General features: G+C 41.1%; 3 protein-coding genes across 3 annotated transcripts; 2 read left to right on the top strand and 1 right to left on the bottom strand.

Annotated features, from left to right (window-relative positions):
* Window positions 1–3,279: 3,279 nt before the first annotated feature.
* bend7 (BEN domain containing 7) lies at window positions 3,280–9,728 on the top strand (the record flags this gene model as incomplete). The annotated part of the gene is given in 8 exon segments (XM_083762725.1): window positions 3,280–3,404; window positions 3,509–3,549; window positions 3,687–3,803; window positions 4,040–4,206; window positions 5,627–5,765; window positions 5,872–5,885; window positions 5,889–5,985; window positions 9,697–9,728. Coding segments are annotated over 8 exon segments (717 nt in total). The 5' UTR covers window positions 3,280–3,294.
* sephs1 (selenophosphate synthetase 1) lies at window positions 8,971–14,501 on the top strand. Its single transcript, XM_083763839.1, has 10 exons — window positions 8,971–9,016; window positions 10,217–10,339; window positions 10,960–11,056; window positions 11,161–11,264; window positions 11,384–11,491; window positions 11,751–11,905; window positions 12,009–12,099; window positions 12,197–12,296; window positions 12,978–13,190; window positions 13,280–14,501. Exons 2-10 carry the CDS (start codon window positions 10,244–10,246, stop codon window positions 13,492–13,494), a joined length of 1,179 nt encoding a protein of 392 aa, XP_083619965.1. The 5' UTR covers window positions 8,971–9,016; window positions 10,217–10,243; the 3' UTR covers window positions 13,495–14,501.
* A 155-nt stretch (window positions 14,502–14,656) lies between these two features.
* On the bottom strand, window positions 14,657–25,811 carry cpt1b (carnitine palmitoyltransferase 1B (muscle)). Its single transcript, XM_083763838.1, has 19 exons — window positions 25,617–25,811; window positions 23,801–23,967; window positions 22,797–22,936; window positions 22,139–22,310; window positions 21,716–21,817; window positions 21,415–21,552; window positions 21,256–21,333; window positions 20,744–20,851; window positions 20,278–20,362; window positions 19,739–19,934; window positions 18,794–18,979; window positions 18,021–18,126; window positions 17,800–17,919; window positions 17,476–17,640; window positions 16,888–17,022; window positions 16,319–16,471; window positions 15,548–15,661; window positions 15,339–15,431; window positions 14,657–15,200 (listed from the first exon to the last, which is right to left on the bottom strand). The coding sequence occupies exons 2-19, from the start codon at window positions 23,939–23,941 to the stop codon at window positions 15,087–15,089; spliced, it is 2,346 nt and encodes a 781-aa protein (XP_083619964.1). The 5' UTR covers window positions 23,942–23,967; window positions 25,617–25,811; the 3' UTR covers window positions 14,657–15,086.
* Between the last annotated feature and the right edge of the window lie 230 nt (window positions 25,812–26,041).

Below are 26,041 nucleotides of genomic sequence, written 5' to 3'. Positions count from 1 at the left end.
TGTTATCCTTTTAGCATCATCATATCATAGGCTACCGCTGTACTAAATAAAGTAGGCCTATTCAAACAATCAATAATGTATACCGTATGTAATAATAATAATAATGAATGAATGCTGAATGAATGCATGAATACCGTAAATTAATAAATTAACAATAATAATCATAATCATAATAATGGGTTGTTACTTTGATACAAATCCAGTTCGGTGTTTGGACACTATAGTGTTATGGACCCTCCAGATGAGACCGTACCATCAGGTGTCGCAAAGGGATGTGACCAATTTTAATATTAAAGTCATGTATTTAATAATTACATAGAGAGGACCAACTCATGAGAACCAGGGGATGAAAATGGAAATGCCGCAAACGTTAACGTCAAACAGTTGTGGTCATTAATTGACTCCATTAAGGGGCAGACTGGGCAGTTATAATTTGCAGTTGACAGAATCTGCAGAGAAGCCAAAGCAGAATTTTAACAGTGGTCCCGGTTGCAGCCTATACTGGATTCGTCTTCTGAGCAGCGATTCTCGGTTTTACAACTGAATTTATACTGTAGCCGAATACAGATCCTAAATATGGAGTTTGGGGAAAGGAAGAGAAGAAGGAAGTCACAGAGCTATAAACTAATCACGGATGAAGGTAGGCGAAAGATTGCAAGACGGTCCGCTTGCAAGATGCGCCAGGCGCGTGCTGCTATGTGTCTGTATTCCTGTCGCTGTGTTGCACGCAGTGACGAATCATAAACAAAAGGTTTCGCCTTTTTGATTGAATGAAATATTTATTTACAGTTTGCAGAATTACAGTACATTTCAAGCACAAACTCAATACAAAGACTGTTAACTGTGAGTGGACGACTCATTAAGCATTACACTTGTTGAGGGTCCACCAATTGTTCAATATTAGCCTACATTAGCAATATAAAGGCCAGGTATAACGAGCGTTTGTGCCAATTAACTAATGGAATTATCATTACATAATAAATAAACTTTAATTGAACAATTATTACCTGTCCTAGTGTTCCAAAATGTTGTACACTGACTCTACTTCATACAACCTACAGGTGGTGGAATGTGCAGTTGGGAGGTGGCTGAGCATGGCTAGCATCGAATACCGGAAGACTCGACCCGGCGAGACTTCTTCACCTTTGGCGAGATTTCTTCCCCTTTTGGCGAGTCTGCTTCACTTTCTTCACAGAAAAGTGAAGAAGACTCGCCAAAAGGGGAAGAAATCTCGCCAAAAGTAGTCGTAGACAGTGTTGTACCCGAACGCGTTCAAAGAACGATCGTTCACGAACTCGTTCATATTTAGGGTGAACGTGAAGTGAACGTACTGTATTTCTGTTTGATGAACGTCATTGTGAACACGTTCATTTCTGGCGTGTGTGAACGTCACTTTTCACGTTCAACTTTCGTTCAAGAGTGAGTGTTTCAATAGAGCCTTCCAGGCGAAATCCCCGGCACTAAAACACACCCTAAACATGCCTTAATATTTAGCGGAAAACCCACCAAAGTCCCTATCCGACACAAATTAACGAATCTTTCTCAGCCGTCACTGGAGCGCGCATCTAGCTACTGCATGATGATCATGCACGCTGACAGACAGCAGACACTGTCCCAACCATAGACTGTAAAAAATATGGACAAAGCGTTCCCCGGGTCTAACATGAACGTAAAATGAAGCCTGAAATCCCTTGCATTCTAATGCACTGTAAGTCGCCATCTTTCTAGATCCGTTTTAGCCCAGCTGGCCATTGGCTGGCCCAGACAACGAGGCGGGACTTCCCCCCTTCTTCTCCGTTGGTTTTTATTTTGACTCGAGTGGGAGGGGAATCCCGATCATAGACTGTAACCGGTAGCCACGCCCCTCAGAACATGTGCGACTTTATGGTCATTTTTTAAATAAATGGGACCATAATTTTCCAAAAAGAATATTATGACATTAGAAATGAGACTTTAAACTAGTGACTGGAAGCAGAAAGTATTCATGACCATGTTTATTAAGGTAATACAGTCTAGGTGAAGTTGGGCCAAAATACATGGGCCTCTATGGAGCTATGGGGCTTTTTGGGTCCAGTCCAGCGCCACAACAGGCCATTATATGAACTACCGATTTCAAATGAGGCTTCACGAAATATCTGGCTGACTGCCCCCCTGGTCCCAACTCCTAACACAAACACTGAGGGAACTTCTTGTTGTTTGATTAAACAAAATGTGCCATGTGCTTCCAATAGCTTAGTTGGTTATTATCGCGTCGATAATGTCCATAATATCGCCACGAACGGCCAACAAAAGACATCTCTCTTCCACAGTGAATGAAGCGCAGTGATGCCTGATTTATTCTTCGCCGTACAATGTGTTCCGTGCTGAAAATAGCTGATATACAAGCTCACAACGCGTGGCGTCCGGACACGTTGTGAGCTTGTAGATCAGCCACCCCCAGCATGCGGAGATGCAGGCTCTGAGAACATTCAGAAACATTTGCCTTCACAATAACAACGTAACAACAACAAGCTTCATGGATCGCATCATCTGAGCTCACACGTTTCTTCTGAGAAACTGAATGAATAGCTAGCCTACTACAACAGTACAGAATAGGCTATGACTAACGAGATGCAAATATGCAACATTATAGTGCTGGGGCGTAGCCTCGAATGCAATTGATCACTTGGTATGCAACCCTGGTTTGTTTTGGTTTGCGCATGGATGTTATTTTTGTTGCTTTAGCATCGTTAGCACAGTAGCTAGCAGAGGCTGCAGCTGCTGAAAGTGCCCCGGAAAGTGAAGAACTCGCCAGAATGTGAAGAAGAGTCGCCCCGCGGCGAGTGTTCGTCACATTCTGGCGAGTTTGCTTCACTTTTTGGCGAGTCGTCAAGAGAACTCGCCAAAAGGGGTAAAAGTGGCGAGTCTTCTTGTTACCCTAGCATCAGCCTCCACAACCACAATGCTCATTAATAATGAGTATTATGGTTATGAGAACACATAACGCAATTCTTATTCCAGTCACTGTAGTTTATTGGGAAATTCTGTTTACTTTTCTTATTTAAACTATAATGGAATTATATTGACTAAGTGAAAATTCTGTATTTTTGTTATGTAGATTTTGAGCCAACATATTTGGGGAATTCCTTCAATTCCAGTTGCTCAGATACCAATGGAGAGTGTAAATATGCATGCTGCTATACCTGATGGTGGGTACTGTCTTTGTAAAGATTTTTTTTACATAATTACATATGTTCAGTGGCTATAATGTAATATCTCACAGCTCTCCATTCAGTTTGGTTAGGGGACAAAAGCATGGAGATCAAGAGACAAATCACTGGCATGATGAGGCTTCTGAACGATAAGACTGGCAGGGTTTATCAAGGAGTGGGAGCGGAAGCATTGAGCTTGAAAATGGAGCCCCGGCATGGACAATGATCTTTCTGTCCCTATCTGACATAACTTGGACGGCGCTGAGTCGGCTGAACGTGACTTTGCAACCTTCGACATGGCGACTCGATCACCTAAGCTTCCGGCGGTACCTCTCCTGGCTCAAGTCCCCTTCAGATGGTGCTCCACTGTCTGTGAAAACGACACTTACAAATATATAGCAGAAAACACATTAGAATGCAGAGTTTATAGTACACTAAGTAGCCTACAGTATGTTTTAGCAGTTAGTTGTGAACTATTGTCTTGTTGTCCCACAGAAGTAGTCCCTTCTGCAGCACCAGAATACTCTTGCTGTATGTGTAATTGTAAGGGCACTTTGCAGGCCATTTTGCAAGAACTATGTGCCATGAGGCGGATAATGCAGACTCAGAAAGGTCAGTATGTGAATACACATTGAAAGTGATTCACGGCAAGAGAGTAATATTGAATTGACAAACTCTCATTGCAGCATCCCTGGAGAAGTAAGAAAAGGCAGGCTCGCCATGCCCGCCACGCTGTCGGCCTCACAAGAGGAGGCCGATCTTCAAAGCAACGCTGCTTACTACATCAAGTAGAAGTGCTACTGTTTCCTCTATGCCACAGTCTCCAATTATAGCTTCACCACCCTTAGAATCTGGAAGAACGGAGGAACACAAGACAGAGAGAGACTTTTCCACACCCTATCCAACTATCTCTTTAGGGATTTCTACACTGTGTCCTCAGAACAATCCAGTAACTGCTGCTGACAGTGATACACCTCGCTCCACCAGCCAACTAAGACAGTCTCAGTCTTCAGAGGTATGCTCTCACCGACGTCGGCCGCAGAATGAGTTGGATAGTCTCCTGCCGACAACTTATCATCGGCATGGCACTATTGACGGGTCGGTAGGCTACTTCTAGTCGGACGTCAATCACCAACCGGACTTGTTCAAAGAAGGCCCAGACTTAAACACAGAAGTCAAAATAGTTTATACATCAAAGAAAACCATTACATTTAATTGTCTTCGGAATAAAGGAAATAAAGTTGTACACATACACCAGGCGTGTTACTTTCTACGTTCCTTTATGGGGCCCGTCGTTAGCCCTGTGGTGAAAAGTGTTTTGTTTTGGTGCAGATAGACACTGGTGTTGCCAGATTCTTTGAAACAAGCAACCAGGTCTATGAAAACAAGCCCAAAAGAAGCGACCAATGTCATCACTTGAGCCCTAGTATTAAATTAACAATTTTTAAACTGAATCTTGAAAGTGAGCCCAAATAAGAAACTACACTGAAATAATCCCCCTAAAAAAGCAACCCGCAACTATGAATATTTACAAGCGACTTTACAGGAAAACAAGCAGACCTTAAAACCAGTGCTGCAGGCTACTGCGCAAAAACAATCTTTCATCGGTCAACTGGTTTGTGCTGAAATAAAGGTGCAAGTTAACAAACTAGCATTTAAGTTCAGCACAAACCAGTCGGCCGGCGGCCAATGAAACATTTTTGCTTATTTGGGCTTGCTTTCAAGATTCTTTTTGAAAATAGCTGATGTAATAGGGCTCAAGTAGTGAAACCTGGGCATTGTTTTCATAGACCTGCTCACTTGTTTCACTCAAAGAATCTGGCAACACTGGAGTCTCCGTATCCACACCAAAACACTTTTCACCAGCCCAGGGCCAATGACAGGCTTAGCCTGTCGGGCCCGACAAACAGTTGGCAGTTGGCGATTGATGTCCGACAAAAGTCCTGACCAGGGCCCAGGCACCTAGTCCTGACCAGGGCCCAGGCACCTAGGCTGGTAATCCAGCCTGACCAGGGCCCAGGCACCTAGGCTGGTAATGTCCTGACCAGGGCCCAGCCACCTAGGCTGGTAATCCAGCCTGACAGCATGTCGTGGGTTTGACTCCCAACGACCTTTGCTGCCTCCATCTCTCTCCCCATTTCCTGTCGACCTGCTTTCAATCTATCATCAATAAAGGCAGACAAAAAATATTTTGTTGCACTCTGTTGGAGTTGGAAAGAGTCTGTTGGAGTTGAAAACAGTCTCTTTGGTGGAGTGATACCTAGCTTAACCAATAACCATCATCCCTAAGATTAAATAAGAAGTATCTGGCTTCATGGGTGACAGCCTGACAGGCAGCTGCAATGTTTTATCATGTAAGACAAAACTGTCCCATCAAAATGTGCCCCACTCCCACCACTCCTAGTTTACAATACTGCTGTATGTTTGCTTTTAAGTTGGAGGTGCGTCTGGCAGAGGACTATGATGTGTTTATCCCCAAGGCCCAGCTGGACTCTATCCTGGTCAACTATACACGCTCTGGCAGCCTGCTGTTTAGAAAACTGGTGGGTTTCTACTGTTTCTGGAGCAAATTATGTTTCATATGAATGAATAAATATGAATGAATATTCACTGCAAAAAAGTTTTTTTGGACATCATATTTTGATGATGTTAAAATAAAGTCTTGATGCACTGTGTCCAGTGTTTACAGAGAAATAGTGCACTGCACATAGAATAGAGAAGCTCCCTGGACCTCGAGACTGGGTCCAGATCCTTCAAGACCAGATTAAACTTGCCAGGAGAAGACTGAAAAGAGGTACAGTAAGAATAATGTACTTCTGTATACAATATTAAGGCTGGGAGATATGACTACAAATCAATATCATAATTATTTCATGATCTCGAATATACGATTATATAAATATAGTAAATATACAAGCTCAATAAATAAAATTTTGTACGCCACCATTCAGAGTCAGACTAGTTGACTAGTTAAATAGTTTATTCTCGACTATTCGGTTATACAGTAAATCGGTTATTGGTTCTAAATATCGTTTTTTCAATATAAAGTATTTTCGGTTAATTGCCCAGCCCTAATACATAATATATACAGGTGAACCACAACAATCACTGGTCATCATGGAACAGTTCCTGCTGACATGCATCTTTGTAAAACCCCTTTTCTCTTTTGGCTGATCAGATGCTGTGGACAATGAAGATGCCTTCAGTAGATTCGGCACAAACAAGGGACTAAATTATTTTCGCTCCTATGCCACCAAAATGTGGAACGCCCTACCAACATTAAGACATGTGAATCCCTTGACTCCTTCAAAACCGCTCTCAAAGGGCACCTACGGATGGCTGCAATTCGAAACTGGCCTCTGTAAAATCTGAATCCCCCCACCCCCCCCATCTCCCCTCACTGTATATGTATCTTTTCCCTTTTTGCTTCCTATATGATGAATTCCTGTTCTGTTCTTTAGCTACATAGAAATGTCTATTTGTATGTCTCTAAATGTTTTGATGAATTGAACAATGTGGACCCTGTTGTAAACAAGTGTAATGCTTAATTGGGTCGTCCACTCACAGTTAACAGTGCTTGAAATGTACTGTAAATTCTGCAAACTGTTAATAAATATTTCAATCAATCAATCAATCAAAGTAGACCACACACAAGTATGAATGGGCAGTTGCACACACCATGCGTTTGACCTCAAAATATATTTTCAAAATATATTCATTTTTTTTTATTGTCTCCACCAGGCCGATGGTTTTGCCATATGAGAACCCACATGTTTATTTTATCCACTGTTATGTCTGTTCCATATGACCTCTCCATCACAAATGCCTTGCCCTGTTATCGCTTTCACACTCAGCACAGCACTAAGTGAGGTCTGCAGCTTGCCTCATTGCCAGTCCACCCACCAACGTGGGTGGACACCATCGTTTTGGCAACATAACACCATCTAGTTAAAGGTGAGCAACATCACTTTGGACTGGATGGCTTATTTACTGCCTCACATGCACGCTATCGCCATCGCAATGGCTTTGCAGCAGTTTTGTTGCAAGTAGCCTATAGCCTACACCTCTAAATTAATGTATTTTATTTGCCACTGTAAATTAAAGCTGTGACTGCTCTGCATTGTAGTTGTATGGAAAAGAAATACACAAGTGAACCAAATGATGAGCAAGTTACCAAATGAAATGCTCTCTGTGTGTCTCTCTCTCTGCCTCCACCCAGTAGGCCTACACACTGACTTGGGAACTAATCTAAATAATAAACACAAATATTGTTCATTGATTAGGAGGCATTAGGCAATTCATTCGTATATTTAGCAAAAAACAGCCTTATGGATTGTGCCTTTAAGTTACCAGTTTTCCAGTGGGTGTAATATACGCGAATAGTCTTATAGCGCAGCATCTGATTTGGTTCCACATATTACATTCAGAAAATAAATGTAATTAATATATTTTTGTCAACTTTGACATTTAACATTTACAAATTATGGCACAAAGATATACCCAGAGATGGGCAGTATTTGAAATACATGTATTTGAAATACGTATTTGAAATACTTTTTTGTATTTTGTAATTTGTATTTCGCTGGGATGGAAGAAATTAGATGTATTTTTTATTTAGATACATCTTTTGACCCAGTATTTGTATTTTGTATCAAAATACATTTTCAATGTATTTTGCCCATCAGAGATGGGCAGTATTTGAAATACATGTATTTGAAATACGTATTTGAAATACTTTTTCTGTATTTTGTAATTTGTATTTCGCTGGGATGGAAGATGTATTTTGTATTTAGATACATTTTTTGACCCAGTATTTGTATTTTGTATCAAAATAAATTTTCAATGTATTTTGCCCATCTCTGGATATACCTTCATATAACTTTCCCTGTGCCTATATGCACATTTCAGTTTTAGATTTAGTAGAGAGATGACTTAGTTTTAGATTTAGCAAAATAGTTTCAGAACACTGTATATGCCATATCACATTACTATCACAATTTGTGCCTTTATACCTTTAGATTTTTATAGCCTACTTTATGCATTCTTTTTATATTTAAAATATTTTTACTCTTATTTGTTCACTTTCATCATTATTCTCATTTACACCTGGTGTAAACTTGTGATGATCATGTGACAATAAAGTCTATTACTGTTATTGTTGTAAATACTATAGATTTATTTTTGCCCCTGCTGTGGAACTTGTATTTAGAGTTGACTGTGCTGTGTGCTCATCATTAAACATGGATTCAGTGACCTCTGCTGTCTGCTCCCAAATTATTCATTTCAGCCACTGAAATCAAGAAGGTTTGGCAGATATTTGTTAGTCACACTATTGAAAAATATATGTAGACAGATGCCTAGTGATCAAAAGTACACAAAGCAGGTAGATCAGTCTAAACCAGGTTTTATACATTGGCAATCTATCTGCGTTTTAGCCTTATGGGCCTAATTGGAGGGAAAACACTGAATTAAAGGTACACTCCATTGTAGAGTTTTTATTGCCAGACTTCACAGTTCATTAAAGGGGATGTCTAAGCCACCAGCGTGCGGGCGAAGGACCCTTTGAGATCTCTGTACTCCCCTCTTTGTATCAAGAAACACATACTTTATTTTTTCAAATTGCAACGTCATCAAACGTATAGACATTAATGCTGCAGCTTATACTAATTACTACAAAGGATATTATCAACATAGTCGCGTAGATATAATATAGAATCGTCGTAGTTTTCGTCAGGCATTCTCCATGGACTCCCGATTCCTCCACAATGCACTGTGGTACCGTCCCCGCTCTTCTAGGATCTGGATCCACCGCAAACGTGAAACTGGTAAGATAAACTGGGAGAGCACTTAAAGGGGAATTGTTGCAAGAATATAACTCTGCTTTGGTCCTAAATCGGCACATAGTACCGTTATAAACGGCTTTAATGTGACACACGATCGTAAACATCACACGGGTTGTACGTTTAGGCGTGTTTTAATTCATACGAACTATGTTGTTGCACACCATCGCATGGCGCGGGGCAGGAAAGGGTTAATTTTTTACCCCGCCGACATTTTTGTTCAGACTGCTCTCCCCTGGCTGCAACTTTGTGACTTATAAACGTTACAAACCGGGGCCGCCGTTCTGCTCTGCAGCCACACCGTGAACACACAGCTCACAGTGCACATTCTTTACTTGTTATCAATGATCTGTACTCTGCATGCTGTGTGTGTCGTGCAACTGCTGCTTTTATGCTCATCATCATCATTCTCGCATCGATCAGCGTTTCATAGCAAGCAGGAGTAGCGCACGAAAAAGGACAACTGCGATTGTTCCTTTTTTATATAAAATAAAAAACTAACAATAAGATGCAGTAGAGTGACGTGTTTCTGTCCACGTGGCGATTGTTAGGCTTTAGAAACGTCTGGAAACTGGCTTCATGGTATTTTGGTGCAAATGTTATTGTTCGCAAGTTTGCAGCATTCTTCTTGGTATCTTGAACGCCCCTCGAACCTCTCATCCTAGGCCCTGCGTCCAGTAGTAAATCAGTTGAATAACAAGACGATTTCATCACCTGTCTTGTTATGCATGCGGTTATATTTGTTATATCTTGTTCACATTGCCAAGTATGTCTATTTAAATTAACATCGTTATTGGCGTATGTTTTATATTATGTTGTGGATCGGAAATCTGTTACTCTGGCCTGAATGAAGGTTCAGCCACTATTATACTGTATATAAACCGGTATACTATATATCTTATTGCACACATTCATCACCAGTGCTAGTAGTACTATATAAAGTACTAAATATGAACCCAAAAGTTACTCAGTTATTATGGGACTTAATAATACTGGGTAATAATACATTGGAAATAGTGTGGTACTATTACTTTAATAGTTACTACAATTATTTTTGAATGTGTTCATATTCTTTCACAGTTTGCATGGCCCATTAGCTTTTCCACTTTTAGGCAGCATTTCCAGGTATGTCTTCTAAGTTCTTACCCCTCCTCTTCTGTGCATTGGTCATTGTTCCTGCTCTAGTGGTGAAGACCCAGTGTTTATCCAGCCATGTCTGTGAGGGAGTCATTTAACCCTGAGAGCTATGAGCTAGACAAGAGCTTCAGACTCACACGCTTCGCTGAGCTCAAGGGAACGGGCTGCAAGGTGGGTGTGTCGCCTCACTGCTGGAGTACTCTCCCTGCACAGCAGGTTATACCAGGGGTCTTCAACAGGGGGTCCGGGAGGGTAACCGGAAGGCTCACCCCAAAACACGCTCGCCCCTTTTTTTGAGGGGCTGTGTGTGTGTCACTGTGTGTGTGTGTGTGTGTGTGTAAACACAAACTTTGTCCTAACAAACATTAAATGCCATTGACAATGAATGGACAATTTTGAGTTTGTGTAAACACAAACATTGCGTAACAAACATTGAAGACGAAGGTGAGGACGTAAATTCTGAATGAATGAGATGATGTACGATGATAAGAGTGCCCCTCACTTCACACTGGTGTGATTTTTATTTTTTGCTGATCGGACACTGGGGCAGTTCTTGTACTTGCATTGTACTCCACACCAATGGTTGCATTGCAACTCCTTGCAATGCAACCAAATGGTTGCGAGTAGATGCATGTAGTTGCAATCAACCATTGAATTGAACCCTGCTTCATCTCTCTCCGATACAGGGTCATTGGCCTGAAAAACGTTGAAGACTCCTGGGTTATACTAATAGTCTGACATGTTAACAGGAAGGATGTCAAAATGTAAACAAGAGTTTGTCTTGACTGCAGGTGCCACAAGAGGTGTTGCAGAAGCTGCTAGAATCCCTACAGGAGAACCACTTCCAAGAGGATGAACAATTCCTTGGAGCAGTTATGCCCCGGCTGGGTATGTCCAAAACACACAGACGGTGACACACACACAAACACACACACAGGTTCTGCAAAATATGACTAGAAATGCCATTTCTTTATACTTATTTTTGTTTTCAGGTATTGGTATGGACACCTGTGTTATCCCCCTCAGACATGGAGGCCTTTCATTGGTCCAGACAACAGACTACATTTATCCCATTGTGGATGACCCCTACATGATGGTATGAAGCTACTGTCATTGATGTGTGTGCAGCTGGTGGTCTCAATTGCACTCAGTTATAACGGTGATACTCAGGGTATCACAGTCCTTCGCTTCCCTAATTCTCCTCTTCTTTCATAGGGCCGAATAGCTTGTGCCAATGTTCTAAGTGACCTGTATGCCATGGGAGTGACAGAATGTGATAACATGCTGATGCTGCTGGGAGTCAGTAACAAAATGTCAGAGAAGGTAAACTAAATATTTTGGATCCACTATAACATCTGTGAGTAACCCACACAAGTGTCATGGAGATTATAATAACCATAATCAGACTATGATAAGTAAAAGGAGTGTTTATTTAACATAATACGCTATTTAAATAATATACCTATTAAATGTAGGGTAAGTGATATTTTCTGTAACAATAAGTGTTTGTTCAATTCTTTATATTCGTGCGTCAGTTCTAACTCCTTGGTTCTCTCCCTGTACGGTGTGGTGTCCCTTGCAGGAGAGGGACAAAGTCATGCCACTGGTCATTCAGGGCTTCAAAGATGCGTCAGAGGAGGCCGGCACATCTGTAACAGGAGGCCAGACTGTGCTCAACCCCTGGGTTGTGATGGGCGGAGTGGCTACGACGGTCTGCCAACCCAACGAATTCATCATGTAGGGCGTTTTCACTGAAAAGCTCCTAACTTTAATTCACGTTTTTTGCAATCAGTTTGGTTTAACAAACGTAATGCTGAACCGCTATGTGACCTGATCCTAGGCCAGACAATGCAGTGCCAGGGGATGTGTTGGTGTTGACCAAGCCATTGGGGACTCAGGTGGCAGTAGCAGTGCACCAGTGGTTGGATATTGTAAGTCTGTCTACTGTACTTGGCCTCAGATGGTGCAGTCTTCAAAGTATCAATGTTTTTGTGTTTCTAACGAGTCCCACTGCGATTTGTCTCTCAGCCAGATAAGTGGAATAAGATCAAGTTGGTTGTAACCCAAGAAGATGTAGAGCTTGCCTACCATGAGGCCATGATGAACATGTCTCGACTCAATAGGACAGGTACGTGCAGATATACACTATCTTAAAATCCAACAATTTAGCAGTGGTGTAGCACTAGAGTGATAGATGTTTGGTTTCCTTATGTTTCAAAATATGGATATTATACAGTATAGGCAGGTTAATCTCAGTCGGTCTCCATTTACCAAGTAACTGGTATCGCATGCAAAGAAGTCAGGCAAGACCATTAAGAAAATCTTTGCTGTCCGGCTAACAAACAAAATGTTCATTTTTCCAGGAAATGAAAAAACAAAATATTTTTTAAGAACACTTTGTTTTTTAAAACAAAGCAATAGTTATAGTACATCAAAGTTGGTATTGTGACTATATATTGTTACTGTAGATACTTGCATGTGTCATTCTGTTATCACCACTTTTCAAGCCATTGATAAGAACAGCTGACAGTGGTTCTCCAAGTTCGCAATGCATCACAACTTGTGAAAGAAGGCCCTGATGCTTCAGGCCTACAATAATAAGTAGGACTTTAAATAATACAATAACTTCTGCAAAAAGTGGTTCATGGAGACGGGAGTTGCAGTTTCAGTAGAATTGGGGAGAGAAATGTTATATGAACTCATTTCTTGTCACATTACTCTCCTCAGAAAACACCATAGTATTATATACTCAAAAACAGCTAGGTCATTGGAAAACCTGCCTTTGTAACGTTTTCTTTCCCTATCCTAGCGGCCGGTCTCATGCACACCTTCAATGCGCATGCAGCCACAGACATCACAGGGTTTGGAATCCTGGGCCATGCGCAGACACTTGCGCATCAACAGCGAAGCGAGGTGTCATTCGTCATCCACAACCTTCCGGTCCTTGCCAAGATGGCTGCTGTGTCCAAGGCATGTGGGAACATGTTTGGACTCATGCATGGCACCTGCCCCGAAACATCAGGTGTGTGTTTGTGAATTAACTGTCAGGGTGATATTCTGTCCCATAAGACATTGCCACTGACCCATCTCTACTCTGCATCTTTTTTGTAGGGGGCCTGCTTATCTGTCTGCCTCGGGAACAGGCTGCCCGCTTCTGCGCTGAAATCAAATCTCCCAAATATGGCGAGGGCCACCAGGCGTGGATCATCGGTATCGTGGAGAAGGGGAACCGCACGGCCCGCATCATTGACAAGCCGCGAATCATAGAGGTGGCACCGCAAGCTGCCACTCAAAATGTCAACCCAACCCCCGGTGCAACGTCCTAATCTTTCCTCCACCGCATCGTACACCGGACCCCCTCAGACCTCTGCTGGGTGTTTCTTTAGACACATACAACTAGACAACCATCCCAGAGTGTTTAAACATATACACATACAGTATGTATACAGAAGACTTGAGTTGGTGTGTATCCAAATGTAATGACATACCCCGACAGTGACCTTAAGGGCATGTCGTCACTCAACGGACTCAGATTATAACACAAGATAACAATTGGTAAGCAAAAGAACATGCATCCAAACCCATCTGCCTTTTGCGTCTGTTGTATTTTCTTTTTTTTCCCCCTCTTTTTTTTGTTAACTGAAAAAAAGAAAAAAAAAGTTTAGCAGGCAGCTTCAGGTTAGAAATATGATAATCTGATACTGTTGATTCGATTTGAATCTGAAGAAGTCTGGTGTGTCTTCACTGTCTTGCCTCTTTGGTGCTTTTAAAAAACAAATGCTGTCATCAAGCAAATGTGATGGCATTTTTGTTTATCCATCACTTTGTACAGTTCTAAAGCCTAGTTTTAGTTCATTGCTGTAACCGATGCCTTGTAACACTTTGAAAATTGACCAGAATGGGTTTCTTTTCTTTCTTTTTTTTTCACTTTGAACTATTTTGTATAGTCCATCCCGAACTAATAAATCAGTCAAATAGATATATGTACTTAATAATTGATAATTTGATTCCATATAAAACAATTGATGCAGGCCCAATGTGCTTTAGCACATAAGAATTGTTTGCAATGGGAAACCTTTTTTCTTCTCTGTTCTGTTCTCTTGGTCCCAGAGGCTGTAAGAATCTGATGGTAAGCAAGCAAATGTATTCTTTGTCATACGACCATGTAACTGGCAGAACAGATTTTCAACTTGTGACAGTTGTATGAAAAAGTATAAATTAGGCCCTACCTACGAAGATCCCAATTGACAGCCAGTTACATTTATATCTAAATGATGGGATGATACAGATCATGTACCACTTGCAGAACCTTTGTAAATGTCAAAAGGTCGACAATAAATAAAGCTGCTTTCTCTTACAGTGGATGAGTTTTGTTTGTGTGTTTTGTTTGTGACACCAAACTTGTGTGCATTGTTCAGATGTGTATAACAATGGCACACAAGGTTTCTTTCTTGTTTGATATAAGAATAATGAGTGATGATTAATTAATGTATTTCTTCTTGCTTTAGCAAGCAGCATCTTTTATTTGGTGCATCAGACTCAAACTGAACTGAACAGCTAATTAATAAATACTATACTATACTATGTAATAAAGCACTCAAATTTCCGAACATATACAGTACTGAATGCTTCGAGGATATTTACATGTTTACATATGCACATATTGACAAAGACCTAAAAAGTCCACTTTTCAAAGTTATTTCATATCAAAATTACAACGAATGCAAGAAAAACTGCAATTGTTGCGCAATGTTGACATTTGGTAATGTTCACCACCTTTGAGGTGTTTTTGTGACCCATCAGAAAATCTTGACCAAACTATCTGAAGTCAACAACAGTCCTGGAACATTACTTTATACAGTAATCATGCTAAAGACGTGCAAAGGTCTAGGTTTATCCATCCACTGATAGCTAGCTGTTACTCTTCTTTCTTGCCATTAGCCTGCTGCTCCTTTTTGTTGGTTCCAGGCATAAAAAGTGCTTGGATATCCAACATGGCCTTTCGAATATTCTGACCAAAGCGGAATGAGTCCTGGAGGGAAGAACAGGGAAGAGAAATTGACCACAAGTATGCAACAGAAATTGAGAACAATGTTTTAACTATAGTCCCATTATTCATATTTATTAGTTTCTTATTATATTTTTTAAAGTTTGTGTTTGGTGTTCTTACTGTTTCAGGGCAAGAGAACTTGCTGGAGATGTGGAATGTGATGAGGTTCTCTCCAATAATGATATAAGATACGCCATAACCATCATCGGCCACCTGGGGGCAGAGAGGTGCCATTGTCCCTTTTCATTGTACTGTACGATACATCACCCATAGAGTTTTATAATTTAAGACTTTAATCCTATGAAGCTTAATTTTGTACTCAAACTCACCGGGCCGAACCCCCCACCAGCGCCTACATAGTTTGGGAATTTGTTGAGGTCAACCAAGTTGAGTTGCTGCTGAGGTGTTTGGCTGGTGGACAACTTCCAGGGCTCCGAAAGAACCTGCAGAACAAGGATGAGATTAGTATTGTAGTAGGGGAAAGGGGACAAAAATAAGGCTATGGTTGGTTATTATGATAATAATAAATTGGAGATGGGTTGGATAACCTTGTCAAAGACAAAGCCTGAGTGATAATAAACGTAATGCATAACAGTCGCTTACTTTGTGTATAAAGTGAGCTAGCAATCATGTGGAATTCCCCTGCCCTCTACTGGCAGCAAGGGTGTACTGTATATACAGTACTGTACAATTGATGATTATTTTATTGTTTATTGATTATAATTGAACCACTATCACTTTATCACTAAACACGGGTGAAATTCCCGCGAACACCAAAAAACAGGGATGTGGGCAGGGAAGCAAACCTTCTATGATGTCACTGAGCATCATGAAAGTACTGAAAGACCCACCCACCTCAGACATCAACAACATTATGAAAATTACAAAAATATAATCGTCGGTATATATATAATATATAGTTTATAGTATATAATAATAATAATATAAAGGGAGAGAAAGAGATACAGTCAGATATGGAAGAGTGAAGACAGCCAGGAAGAGTGAAGACAGCCAGGAAGAAAGACAGTATGATTTTCGTGATATCTAAAATGCACAGGACACCTCTATATAACCCTGGAATGACCCACACTGCCACTGACCTTTTTAAGAAACGGGGAGTCGACACCCAGATATTTGGACAAGAAATAGAGACAGAAGAGATGGCGGTCGATACCAGAGCCGGTCATGGCCAGCCTGTACATGTTCTGATGCTTATCTGCTGCTTGGCGGAACAGGTTAAGTCTCTGGGCAGTCTGATCACAGAACAGAACAAAAAACAACAAACTCTTATCACTGGACATACAGGCCTTAGTGAGTCACGCTTATGTCACAGCAAACAGATTCACCCTCCGTACGGATGCAGGGCAAACCTCAGCTGAGGAGACCAGAGTCCATGGAGTTGACGGGCAGACCCAGACCTCTGAATCCTGGTGACCGAGTCCCAGTAGAGACAGTGAGGTCACCATGATAGTCACGTGACAAACGGCTAGCACTCAAATCTGACATTGGATAGTATGCTTAAGTAAGTGATCTCTGGTCTTCTATTGTGGTTCCCTTTATTGACAAATTGTGTGTGTGTGTGTGTGTGTGTGTGTGTGTGTGTGTGTGTGTGTGTGTGTGTGTGTGTGTGTGTGTGTGTGTGTGTGTGTGTGCGTGCGTGCGCACTTACTGTTGCCCCCTGCTCGTCCATGGCTCTAGCAAAGGCCACAGCTTCAGAGGTGCAGGAACGCACAGTCTCTGTGCGACCATCTCGGAACATGCGTGTCATGGACGACTCGTACGTCAGACAGAACACTCCCTGGTCCTACAGTAAGAACACATTTACACTTGTTTAGTTCAGATACAGTAGTGAGCTTGTAGATTTGGTATTTTCACTTAACCAAAATAGTGATGCGACCCTTATATTTAACCAATGAAAGTATCAACAACAATAGTTTGTGAGTTGTGACTAAGTAATAACTACATCGGAACCATCGGAACGTTCTATTTCCTGAAAATCTAACTCCAACAGCAACACTATATTGATACGGAGGAAGACAACAGTGATAAACAATTAATGCATTGTGAAATAAATGCGACCAATTCTCTGCAGTGCTATTTTTGCACATTTTAGAAAAAATCTTGAAAGTGTGAGAACTACTGATTTAGAAGGCATTTGTAGAGTCGTCTCAGGTGTTAATGGGTTAACTCATTTTGCTGGGGACCACCCGGAACTCTACCCCCCCTGATCTGCAGACTTTGAAAACCCCGGACCTACCCTGAACTGGGCCAGCTGCAGAGCCAGCTGAATAAAGGCATCAGGGCTGGTTCTACTCTTCTTAATCAGACCTTTCCCAAACTCTGTAAATAGACAGCCGTGGAAGTCCACGTCATCAGCAATGTTCTTGGCAAACCGGTATGAACTCTCAGTGATTTCTTGGCACTAAGAGGGAGGAAAAAACATTTTCAATACATTGTTGAAGGCAGCCTATTTTTATTTTTTTAACCAATACCCTGCTGGTAACAACTGAGGTTAGACCATAAACCCTTTATCTCTATGATGACATTTTATTATATACACTATGTGGTTTTAATGTCGTACTTCTTTTGGAATTTGCCACTGTAACCGAGTGGGGTAAGGCAGGCCCTGCTTGTTCGAGTCCCCTTTGCAGTGTCCCTCCTCAGTGTAGCCAAGATGGAAACAGTCTGTTGCAAGCACATACTACATAAACACAGATAGGGGCAATGATGGTTCAGAATGACTGATTAATGACATACTTTGGACAAGACTGATTTCAAATACTTCACAGGGTATTTGTATACCTCCCACATGTGTCCTATGATCGGTGCGTCTGCCCAGGAATGTTCTGCGTTCACACCCATTTTGCCATTGGTGTAAGAGATCAAATTGAAAGACTTGTCAAACCACCTGAGAAAAGGAAATAAGTTCATTATTGAAACAGCACCACACCAGTGGTGTAAAATAACTATGCACATCTACTCAATACCTTTTGAGGCGCAGGTGTTCGGGTGAATTTCACCTGGGTTTAGTGATATTGGGATATGTGGGGAAAAGTAAATCCCATACACCCACAATGGGCTTCTCTTTCTTTCTTTTTTTTCACTGGACCATTCTCACATGTCCCAGGAATGGGTGGACCAAATTACGTTTTATTTTTAGGAATTTGTTTTTAAGTAATACCCCAAATCTTCACCGATTTTGCCCCCATATGTTATAGATTTTGAGTTTTGTTTATATAATAGTATTAAGAAGAGTACCTCAAATTGCCATGTATTGCTGTAGGCCGTACTTTAATATATTTTGATGAGAAATATCTTTTATGGAAAAGAATCAGGTAAAATATATCCAGGCTTAGTGATGGTTTGAGTTGGATGTTAGTGTTCTAGGGTTAAGTAAAGCGATGACCTGATGAAGATCAAATAGATCGAAACGTTGTCAGAATTCTCAATAAAGAACGTCTTTCTTGTACCTGCGGTGTGCGGGCTCCATCCAATATCTACTAGGGTTAAGTAACAAATCTAAATGTGAGCACTTTTGGCACCACGGCTAAAAACATGAACAGTCCTGCCTATACCTGTCGTAGCATTTCCCATGCAGCAGGGATTTGGCGTAACTGTCCAGTGAAGCGGTCCTCTCGGGGTCATAACCCTGTGCCTCGTCATCCAGCGTCAGGAAGAAGGCAGCTGACTCGACAGCGTCTAGAGACACTCTGTTCACTCCATGGCCGAAGTACCTCATACGAGCCCGGGCCCAAGGGATTCTGGGAAAGAGAGCACAATGACGGTTTGACTATCCCGTGTGTGTGTGTGTGTGTGTGTGTGTGTGTGTGTGTGTGTGTGTGTGTGTGTGTGTGTGTGTGTGTGTGTGTGTGTGTGCGTGCATGCGTGCGTGCGTGCGTGCGTGCGTGTAAAAGTGTCACACAATTACTATAATTCAATATTAACGATTAATCGATAGTCAACCAGGGGGGCTGCGTTTAAATTTATTTTTTAATAAACCATCAAAAAAGAAACCATATAAACCATCACTTGTGGAAAAACAAATCTATGTTGTTATTCATCCACATAAATGTTGTAATGCTAACAGATACCATTACCATCAATACCAATAATGCAGGTACACTTTGGTAGACCTGTAGCCCTGTACTCAACATTGCACCATATAGCATTCAAGTCACCTGCAATAGGCTAACAAAATGTCCTCCAAAAAGTAGTTACTTTGGGCACGGAGTGGGACAATATAGCCTTTGCAACAGATTGTATTTTTATAAAATAAATATACGGTAATCGATTAATCAGACCCATCCCTAGTGTGTGTGTGTGTGTGTGTGTGTGTGTGTGTGTGTGTGTGTGTGTGTGTGTGTGTGTGTGTGTGTGTGTGTGTGTGTGTGTGTGTGTTAGAGCAGAGTTCAAATTAGAGTTATTGTTATTATTATTATAGTTAACTAACAAGGTGGAGAGGCTTTATCTGTATCCACTAATTCAAACTAAAACAAACACTTGATGTTCAGCTACAGTACCTGTTCCCTGCAGTCAGGGCAGCCAGTTTCAGTTCTCCCGGCTGGGGTTCTGTGGTGTCATTGAGGATCCTCTGGAACTGCATCTCGAGCTCACTGGGCTTGAGATGGCGTCCCCCAGTGTACAGCCACACCTGGAAGAACCGGCCCTTGTGGTAGACTACCAAGTGCTTCCGGTCTGTAAGGTGCTGCACAATGTCTGAATGTGAGAGAAAGTACAAAACAACTCATCAGTTAAAGACTTGTTGGAAAAGTATAGAGAAAGGGCAGGAAAAAAGGAAAAATATCATACTGTAGGTGTAATGGACTAGCATTCACTCACCCACCCACCCACTCACCCACACACAGTCACACACTCACCCTCCCATTAGAACACAAACAGTCACATTCTGTATTACCAGTAATTTATCCAACTTTACACATGTAACCAGCGGTCCATTTGGTTACATATGTACATTTAACACTGAATTAAATGAACACTGATATTTTTTAACAGTGCAGACTGGTTGAACTGTAAGTTTAAAGTTGCTTTGATGATATACCTGTCTCAACCCCAGGCAAACGCGTAGTGTTGAACATCCTCTCCATCTGATTGGAACACATAGGAACGATGCCCAAGGCCCGCAGCTGGGAAGGACAAAGAGAGACATGTTATTCATGAGTCCAAGCTGTGGTTCTCAACCTTTTCCCCCCTACATTTAGTTTGACTCAGTTAATATTGTGAGCCAATCTACAAGCTCACAAGTTAATGCCTGAACCTGTGCTATTTTCAAAATGTTTGGCTGTTCTTCATATTATAGTTTGTTACTTTTTCTGCAGTAATGGCCTTTTTTATTTTTCATCTTTCATTCTTTTTTCTTTTGTTGATGTACGGAAGAGTACAGAGGGAATGAGCAAGAACATAATTAGGAGTACTTAACAGACGTGTCAAGGGACTATACGAAGATGCAGGGAGTGTAGGAAATGGAATGGTTCACAAACAAAAGGTAAAATAACGGAGACACTCACAGGCTCGTGCTCTCCTCGCTCCAGCTTGCGTCTGTACTGCAGCATGGCGTGGACCACATTCCCTGCCCGCGCAGCCTGCCTGTGTGTTGGGCTCATGTACAAGAGGTCCTTCACACACGCCGCAGACAAATCAACATAATACACAAGTTTTTCACTATTCTGGCTGTATCTAAATGTATATCTTTTGGGATCGATTCCAATTTCTAAATATAAGCTTTTACAGAGCAACGTGCATGTCTGCTCTGATCCAATTGATATATAATCTGCTCTTTATGGGCATTGGATAATTAGATATCCTATGCTAAATGGACCCTTGCAAATCGCATGAGCATTAGCAAATCCAACAGATATACAGTAATGTAACCTAACCTGCATGCAAGCATGCTTAAAGGATATAACGTAACCTGCATAAAGCATGATCACGTTTCATTCATTATACATTTTACAATTTTTCACTCAGCACTTCTTCAAGATAACGAAGCAATGAAAACAACTTCAGTGTACTCTCTTACCATGACGTAGAAGTTACTGTTGACCATTATAGGACTCCTGCCTCTGAGGTAGATGTACTCCTCCCACCAGTCGCTCACCTAGGATAAGAAATACATGAGGTCAAATGGTTCCACAGGAATTATTTGCCAATTCTGAACCATTCCTTAAGGAATACATACATAATTTGCTGTCCACCAGGATTTGAGGAGGAGGTATCTCTGAAGTCGGGGCGCTATGGAATCTTTAAAGTTATTGGCCAAAATCTCCATTTGATTGTACTGTTCATTGTCAAGCAGCGGACGGACCGACTCAAGGTACTGTTGGAAAGAGACAGGGCCATGTTATGTCAGAACATTGGACTGTGGTTATCTGTAAATCATAACGATAGAGATATAATTATGATTGTACTCTCAATGTATTTTAGTCATTTAAGGTCAATCAATCCAGACAATCTGAAGATTGTCAGTGTCCCAGCCTCACCCTGAGGATGGTGTCATCCACACTAGGCACAGGGAGCCGTGGCAAGGAAGCCTGGAAGCTGTAGAGGAGTGGTCTGCGCCCCGAGAACATCTTCACCAAGTTCTGGAAACAGATAATGACAAAGCTACAGTAGTATAAAACATAATAAATAAAGAAAAACCTATTTTTATTCACAGTTTAATCCATATATCATACATAAAGAGACCATTTTGCAATGAATGGCATCACCAAACAGTACCAATTGTTGCTGAACATTATTTATGTTTATGTCATGTTCATGTGTTTGAATTTCATTCATGAATCTCTCTTTTCTCCAGGGAGTGGGACTAATTTCGTCTGGACTTCTGTGCGTTGCTAATGAGTTCCCAGACAGATCACAGTAACATACTAAAGAAAAATAAACACGTAAATGGACGGACGCACCAGCCACACTTTAGTAGAGGGGTTCATCTTTCCATGGGATTCAAACATCCACCCATGGTAGGAGAGCAGGGCTTTGAGAGTGTATCTCAGGAGGTAGATGAGGAACAGCCAGAGAGCAGTGGCAAACAGGATGGCACTCAAGACGGTCCGGGTCTGCACTGACATGCAGTCTCTGTTCAGAAGAAGGCACAAGCTGTTACAATCTTTACACTGTCAGTACAGTATCAAAAAATACAGTAAGATATAGCACTTCACATTAAGGCTGCACAATACATCGTTATCGTATCGTTATCGAGGTATGAACATGCACCATATCAGTATCGGAAAAAGGCAACGGTATCGCAATGATATGTTGTTGATATTTCGATATGTCGTTGATATTGACTTATTATGCAGTTTTTTCACTCTTTGCAATCTTGCAACACTTAAAAATGTAACGGTATCGCAATATTTTATATCGCAATAATTTGTATAAATACAGAGATATGAAATGTTGTCCATATCCTGCAGCCCTACTTCACATTATAATGTTTTACACAGTCTCTTAGTCAAGCATGGTATTAATTTACCAAAAAAATAAGAAGAAGAATAAAGAAGTTATAATATAAAGATTGGCGGTTTCTGCTAGACAACAGTCATATGCGGTAAGGTTTCTGACCTCTGTGGTAGGTTCTCCGTGATGCTGTCGATCAAGCCCAGAGAGGGGTCTATGCGGACGTACAAGGTGCTCATGATAGCGATGACAACAATCAACCAGCTGGACGGGCTGGCAGGGTACACACCAGTTAATACGCCATTCTAAAGAGGGGGGGAACAGTGATGTCACTCTCCAAACAGGCCTGCTTCACTGCCATTCAATTTGCATTCAGTCCCTGCAAAACTGTCAAAATGCTCTATGATCTAGGGGATTTAAGGAGGATAGACTAATTCACCCTGAAATCTCATGTAGACATTATTGAGTCATACAACTTTGTCAAACGTCTTGTCTCACCTGCACGTAAGACTGTTTTAGCACAATGGCCTGCACCTTATGTAGGCTACTGTACACATCTGCACCTTTTGCTGTTTATTTTCCTTTTGAATATACTGCTGCAGTTTATTTACATAGTGCTATTATTCTCGTGTATGTAGCATTACGCTATGTATATTTTAATTTACAAAAAGAAGCAAATGCTACCATACAGTACAGGAGAGGTTCTCAAACCTTATCATTTCGGACCTGTAAGGGTCAGAGTTGGGGTGTAACTAGGTAACTAGGCTTTCAGCAGTGTTGCGTTGGATAATGCACACAACTAAGGACTCCTTAGTTGTCATCTCCTTAGTAAGGAGATGAGTTGAACAGTATGCAACGTTACTGTGAGCTGAAAAGGTGCGTCGGCAACGCACTACACATTTTGTTTTATTCCTTCACTTGTTCAACAACCTGGTATTAAAGATCATAAAGAAAGATCTTGTGTAACGAGTAGTGTAACTAGGAGTAATCAAGTAATGTAAGGTATATACTGGCTTTGCTGTATGTCATTCCCAGTCTCTCTCCCTTCACTGTGTCCTATCAATAAAGGCAGGAAAGCCCCCCCAAAAAAACAATACCTTTGCTGGGTACCCCCTGAACCCATGAGTGTCCCTGGATCCCACTTTGAGAACCACTGTACAGTCTTTTACCTTAAACTGTATAGCTCTTTTCCTCCACGCTGTCACCCCTGACAGATAGATGTTTTTGATGACCTCTTGGCTCAGTTTAATGTCCAGGCCATCTGGACGTACGGTGAACTGGAAGCCCACCGCCTGGTGCGCCTCCGCCATCTCTAAGGACCTTCCTTCGGTAGCTCCTGACCACAACAATAACAATATTTGATCCATTTACAATTACGCCAACAATATAATCTCACAGCAGTTTACCTGCTACATTGGCTTGAATATAACTGCAGCAAAGAATTAATCGACTAATAATAATTGTCTCCACCAGGCTGAAGGCATGGGGAGAGAGTATGTATCTTATCTTCTACGAAAAGGCATAGTTGTCCTGACCCTGATCATTTATACATTATGGATAATTAGTGTGGACTTAAACTGTTAAATCTATAGTTCTCAAATAATGCTCACAGCCGCTATAAAAGGCATCACAATAAATGTGCTTAAACCCAATCCAACAACCAACATATGACTACTGGCTGCAAGACTATGGGAATTAGATAGTATGGAATAAATAACACATAATTATGAAAAGATGCTTATGACCTAAAAATTAAAAATAAATAAATTAGATGAAAAATAAATAAAGTATTAAACATTAACTATGCCAAAGGCAAACATTGCAGACCCCCACCCCCAATCCAGCCCCTTCCTTGCTTTTGGTATTTTTACACAGTTACTTCATTCTCTAAATGTTTAACTTTAACTTCTTATCTGTGATAATTTGGTGGACTATTTAGTCTCTCTTTTTTGTCTAGCTTGGTTGCTGGTTTCAAAATATTTTTATAACTAATTCAATGTCACTAATTTTCATGTATATGATGCCATAATACTAGAAACACAACTGACAATAAAACAAGAGTTAAATAAATAGTTTGCAACCGGGCCTAGAAAAGTATTTTACTGCTCCTAGTATTAATGATCTCTTTTATAGTATTGCAGTATAGCCTATATATTGGATTATGGTCTATACCACTATAGTAACAGTTAAAAAGATAGTGTTAAAATCTCAAATACAAATAATGTAGCAGAGGACAGTGGTCCATAGCCAATTTTGACAACTGAATTGGTGGAATTGTTTATGTCAGCCTTGATTTTGTTCCGTTTCATTGCTGTATTTTGTTACTGAAGCTGGTTTTCAAGGTACACAAAAACACACACTATAGAGGTTATACATTTAGAATATTTCACAGTACTGTACATTGGTCTTTTTAAATTCCAAAAATGAGTGTTTGCAGATCATAAATGTGTCTCTGTTAGAGCCAGGGGGACAAGGTAAGCTTGGCTTTCTTTTTCCATGTCATATGACAGGGAGTCAGGGACAGTAGCCAAGTAGGACAAAGGTTAACCACCAGATATAGCGGCCGGTTAAGCATGTGCTCTAGCCTAGGATGGGCATGAGAATATAAACAGAGAGTACAGGCCGCATTGCAAAGGGAGCTCCACTTGCTTTAGTTAACAAGATTCTATTTAATAGATACACTGGGTAACCATGAGTTAGAGACTATCCATATTCTCATCTCACAATATTTCAAACAATAAACAAAACAAAACAAAACAAACAAGCCTATGACTGGTCTGTATGCATTTGCTTTGGTCTATATCTGGCCCATGACACATCTTTTACAGTTCACCCAACAAATCACACAAAGCATAAGATCTATCATTCTTACTCAAAGCTGTAATTTGGTATTAGCCGTTTTAAATGCACTATATAAGTCTATCTTCAGAAGATGCATGCAGAACAGTCTAAAATCCTCAAATGAATAATTCAGTCAAACAGTACCTTTTTTAAATCAGATGCACTATAATCAGCTTATGAAGGTTGTTGTGACATTGGTTTGTGTCACAGTGGCAGTGGAATTCCTCTGTCTGGACCCAGTCTGTATGCTGTGTGACTCCAGTGTCCTTGGAGTGGCTTTCCTCAGGTACTGAGATCAGAGTTGTCCCCTCCTCTGTTCTCTAAAACCCTCCGCCTCTCTCTCTCACACACACACACACACACACACACACACACACACACACACACACACACACACACACACACACACACACACACACACACACACACACACACACACACACACACACACACACACACACACACACACACACACACACACACACACACACACACACACACACACACACACACACACACACACAACTTTCTCTCTCACTCACTCCCTCCCTCCCTCATAGAAAGCTTCT

This window comes from Protomyctophum parallelum (assembly GCF_964188405.1).
Source record: "Protomyctophum parallelum genome assembly, chromosome: 4".
NCBI lineage: Eukaryota > Metazoa > Chordata > Actinopteri > Myctophiformes > Myctophidae > Protomyctophum > Protomyctophum parallelum.
The sequence above is the reverse complement of the archived record's forward strand: the minus strand, read 5'-3'. Positions and strand labels throughout refer to the sequence as shown.

Bases quoted from the DNA above. Each gene is read 5' to 3' on its own strand.
- sephs1 (XM_083763839.1), top strand. From the start codon at position 10,244: ATGTCTGTGAGGGAGTCATTTAACCCTGAGAGCTATGAGCTAGACAAG. The intron at 11,265-11,383 runs GTATGAAGCTAC...CTTCTTTCATAG, and splicing joins TGGATGACCCCTACATGATG to GGCCGAATAGCTTGTGCCAA. The intron at 12,297-12,977 runs GTACGTGCAGAT...TCCCTATCCTAG, and splicing joins GTCTCGACTCAATAGGACAG to CGGCCGGTCTCATGCACACC.
- cpt1b (XM_083763838.1), bottom strand. From the start codon at position 23,941: ATGGCGGAGGCGCACCAGGCGGTGGGCTTCCAGTTCACCGTACGTCCA. The intron at 21,553-21,715 runs GTGAGGCTGGGA...TCTTTCCAACAG, and splicing joins TGGATGACACCATCCTCAGG to TACCTTGAGTCGGTCCGTCC. The intron at 20,363-20,743 runs GTGAGTGTCTCC...TGTCCTTCCCAG, and splicing joins AGCGAGGAGAGCACGAGCCT to CTGCGGGCCTTGGGCATCGT.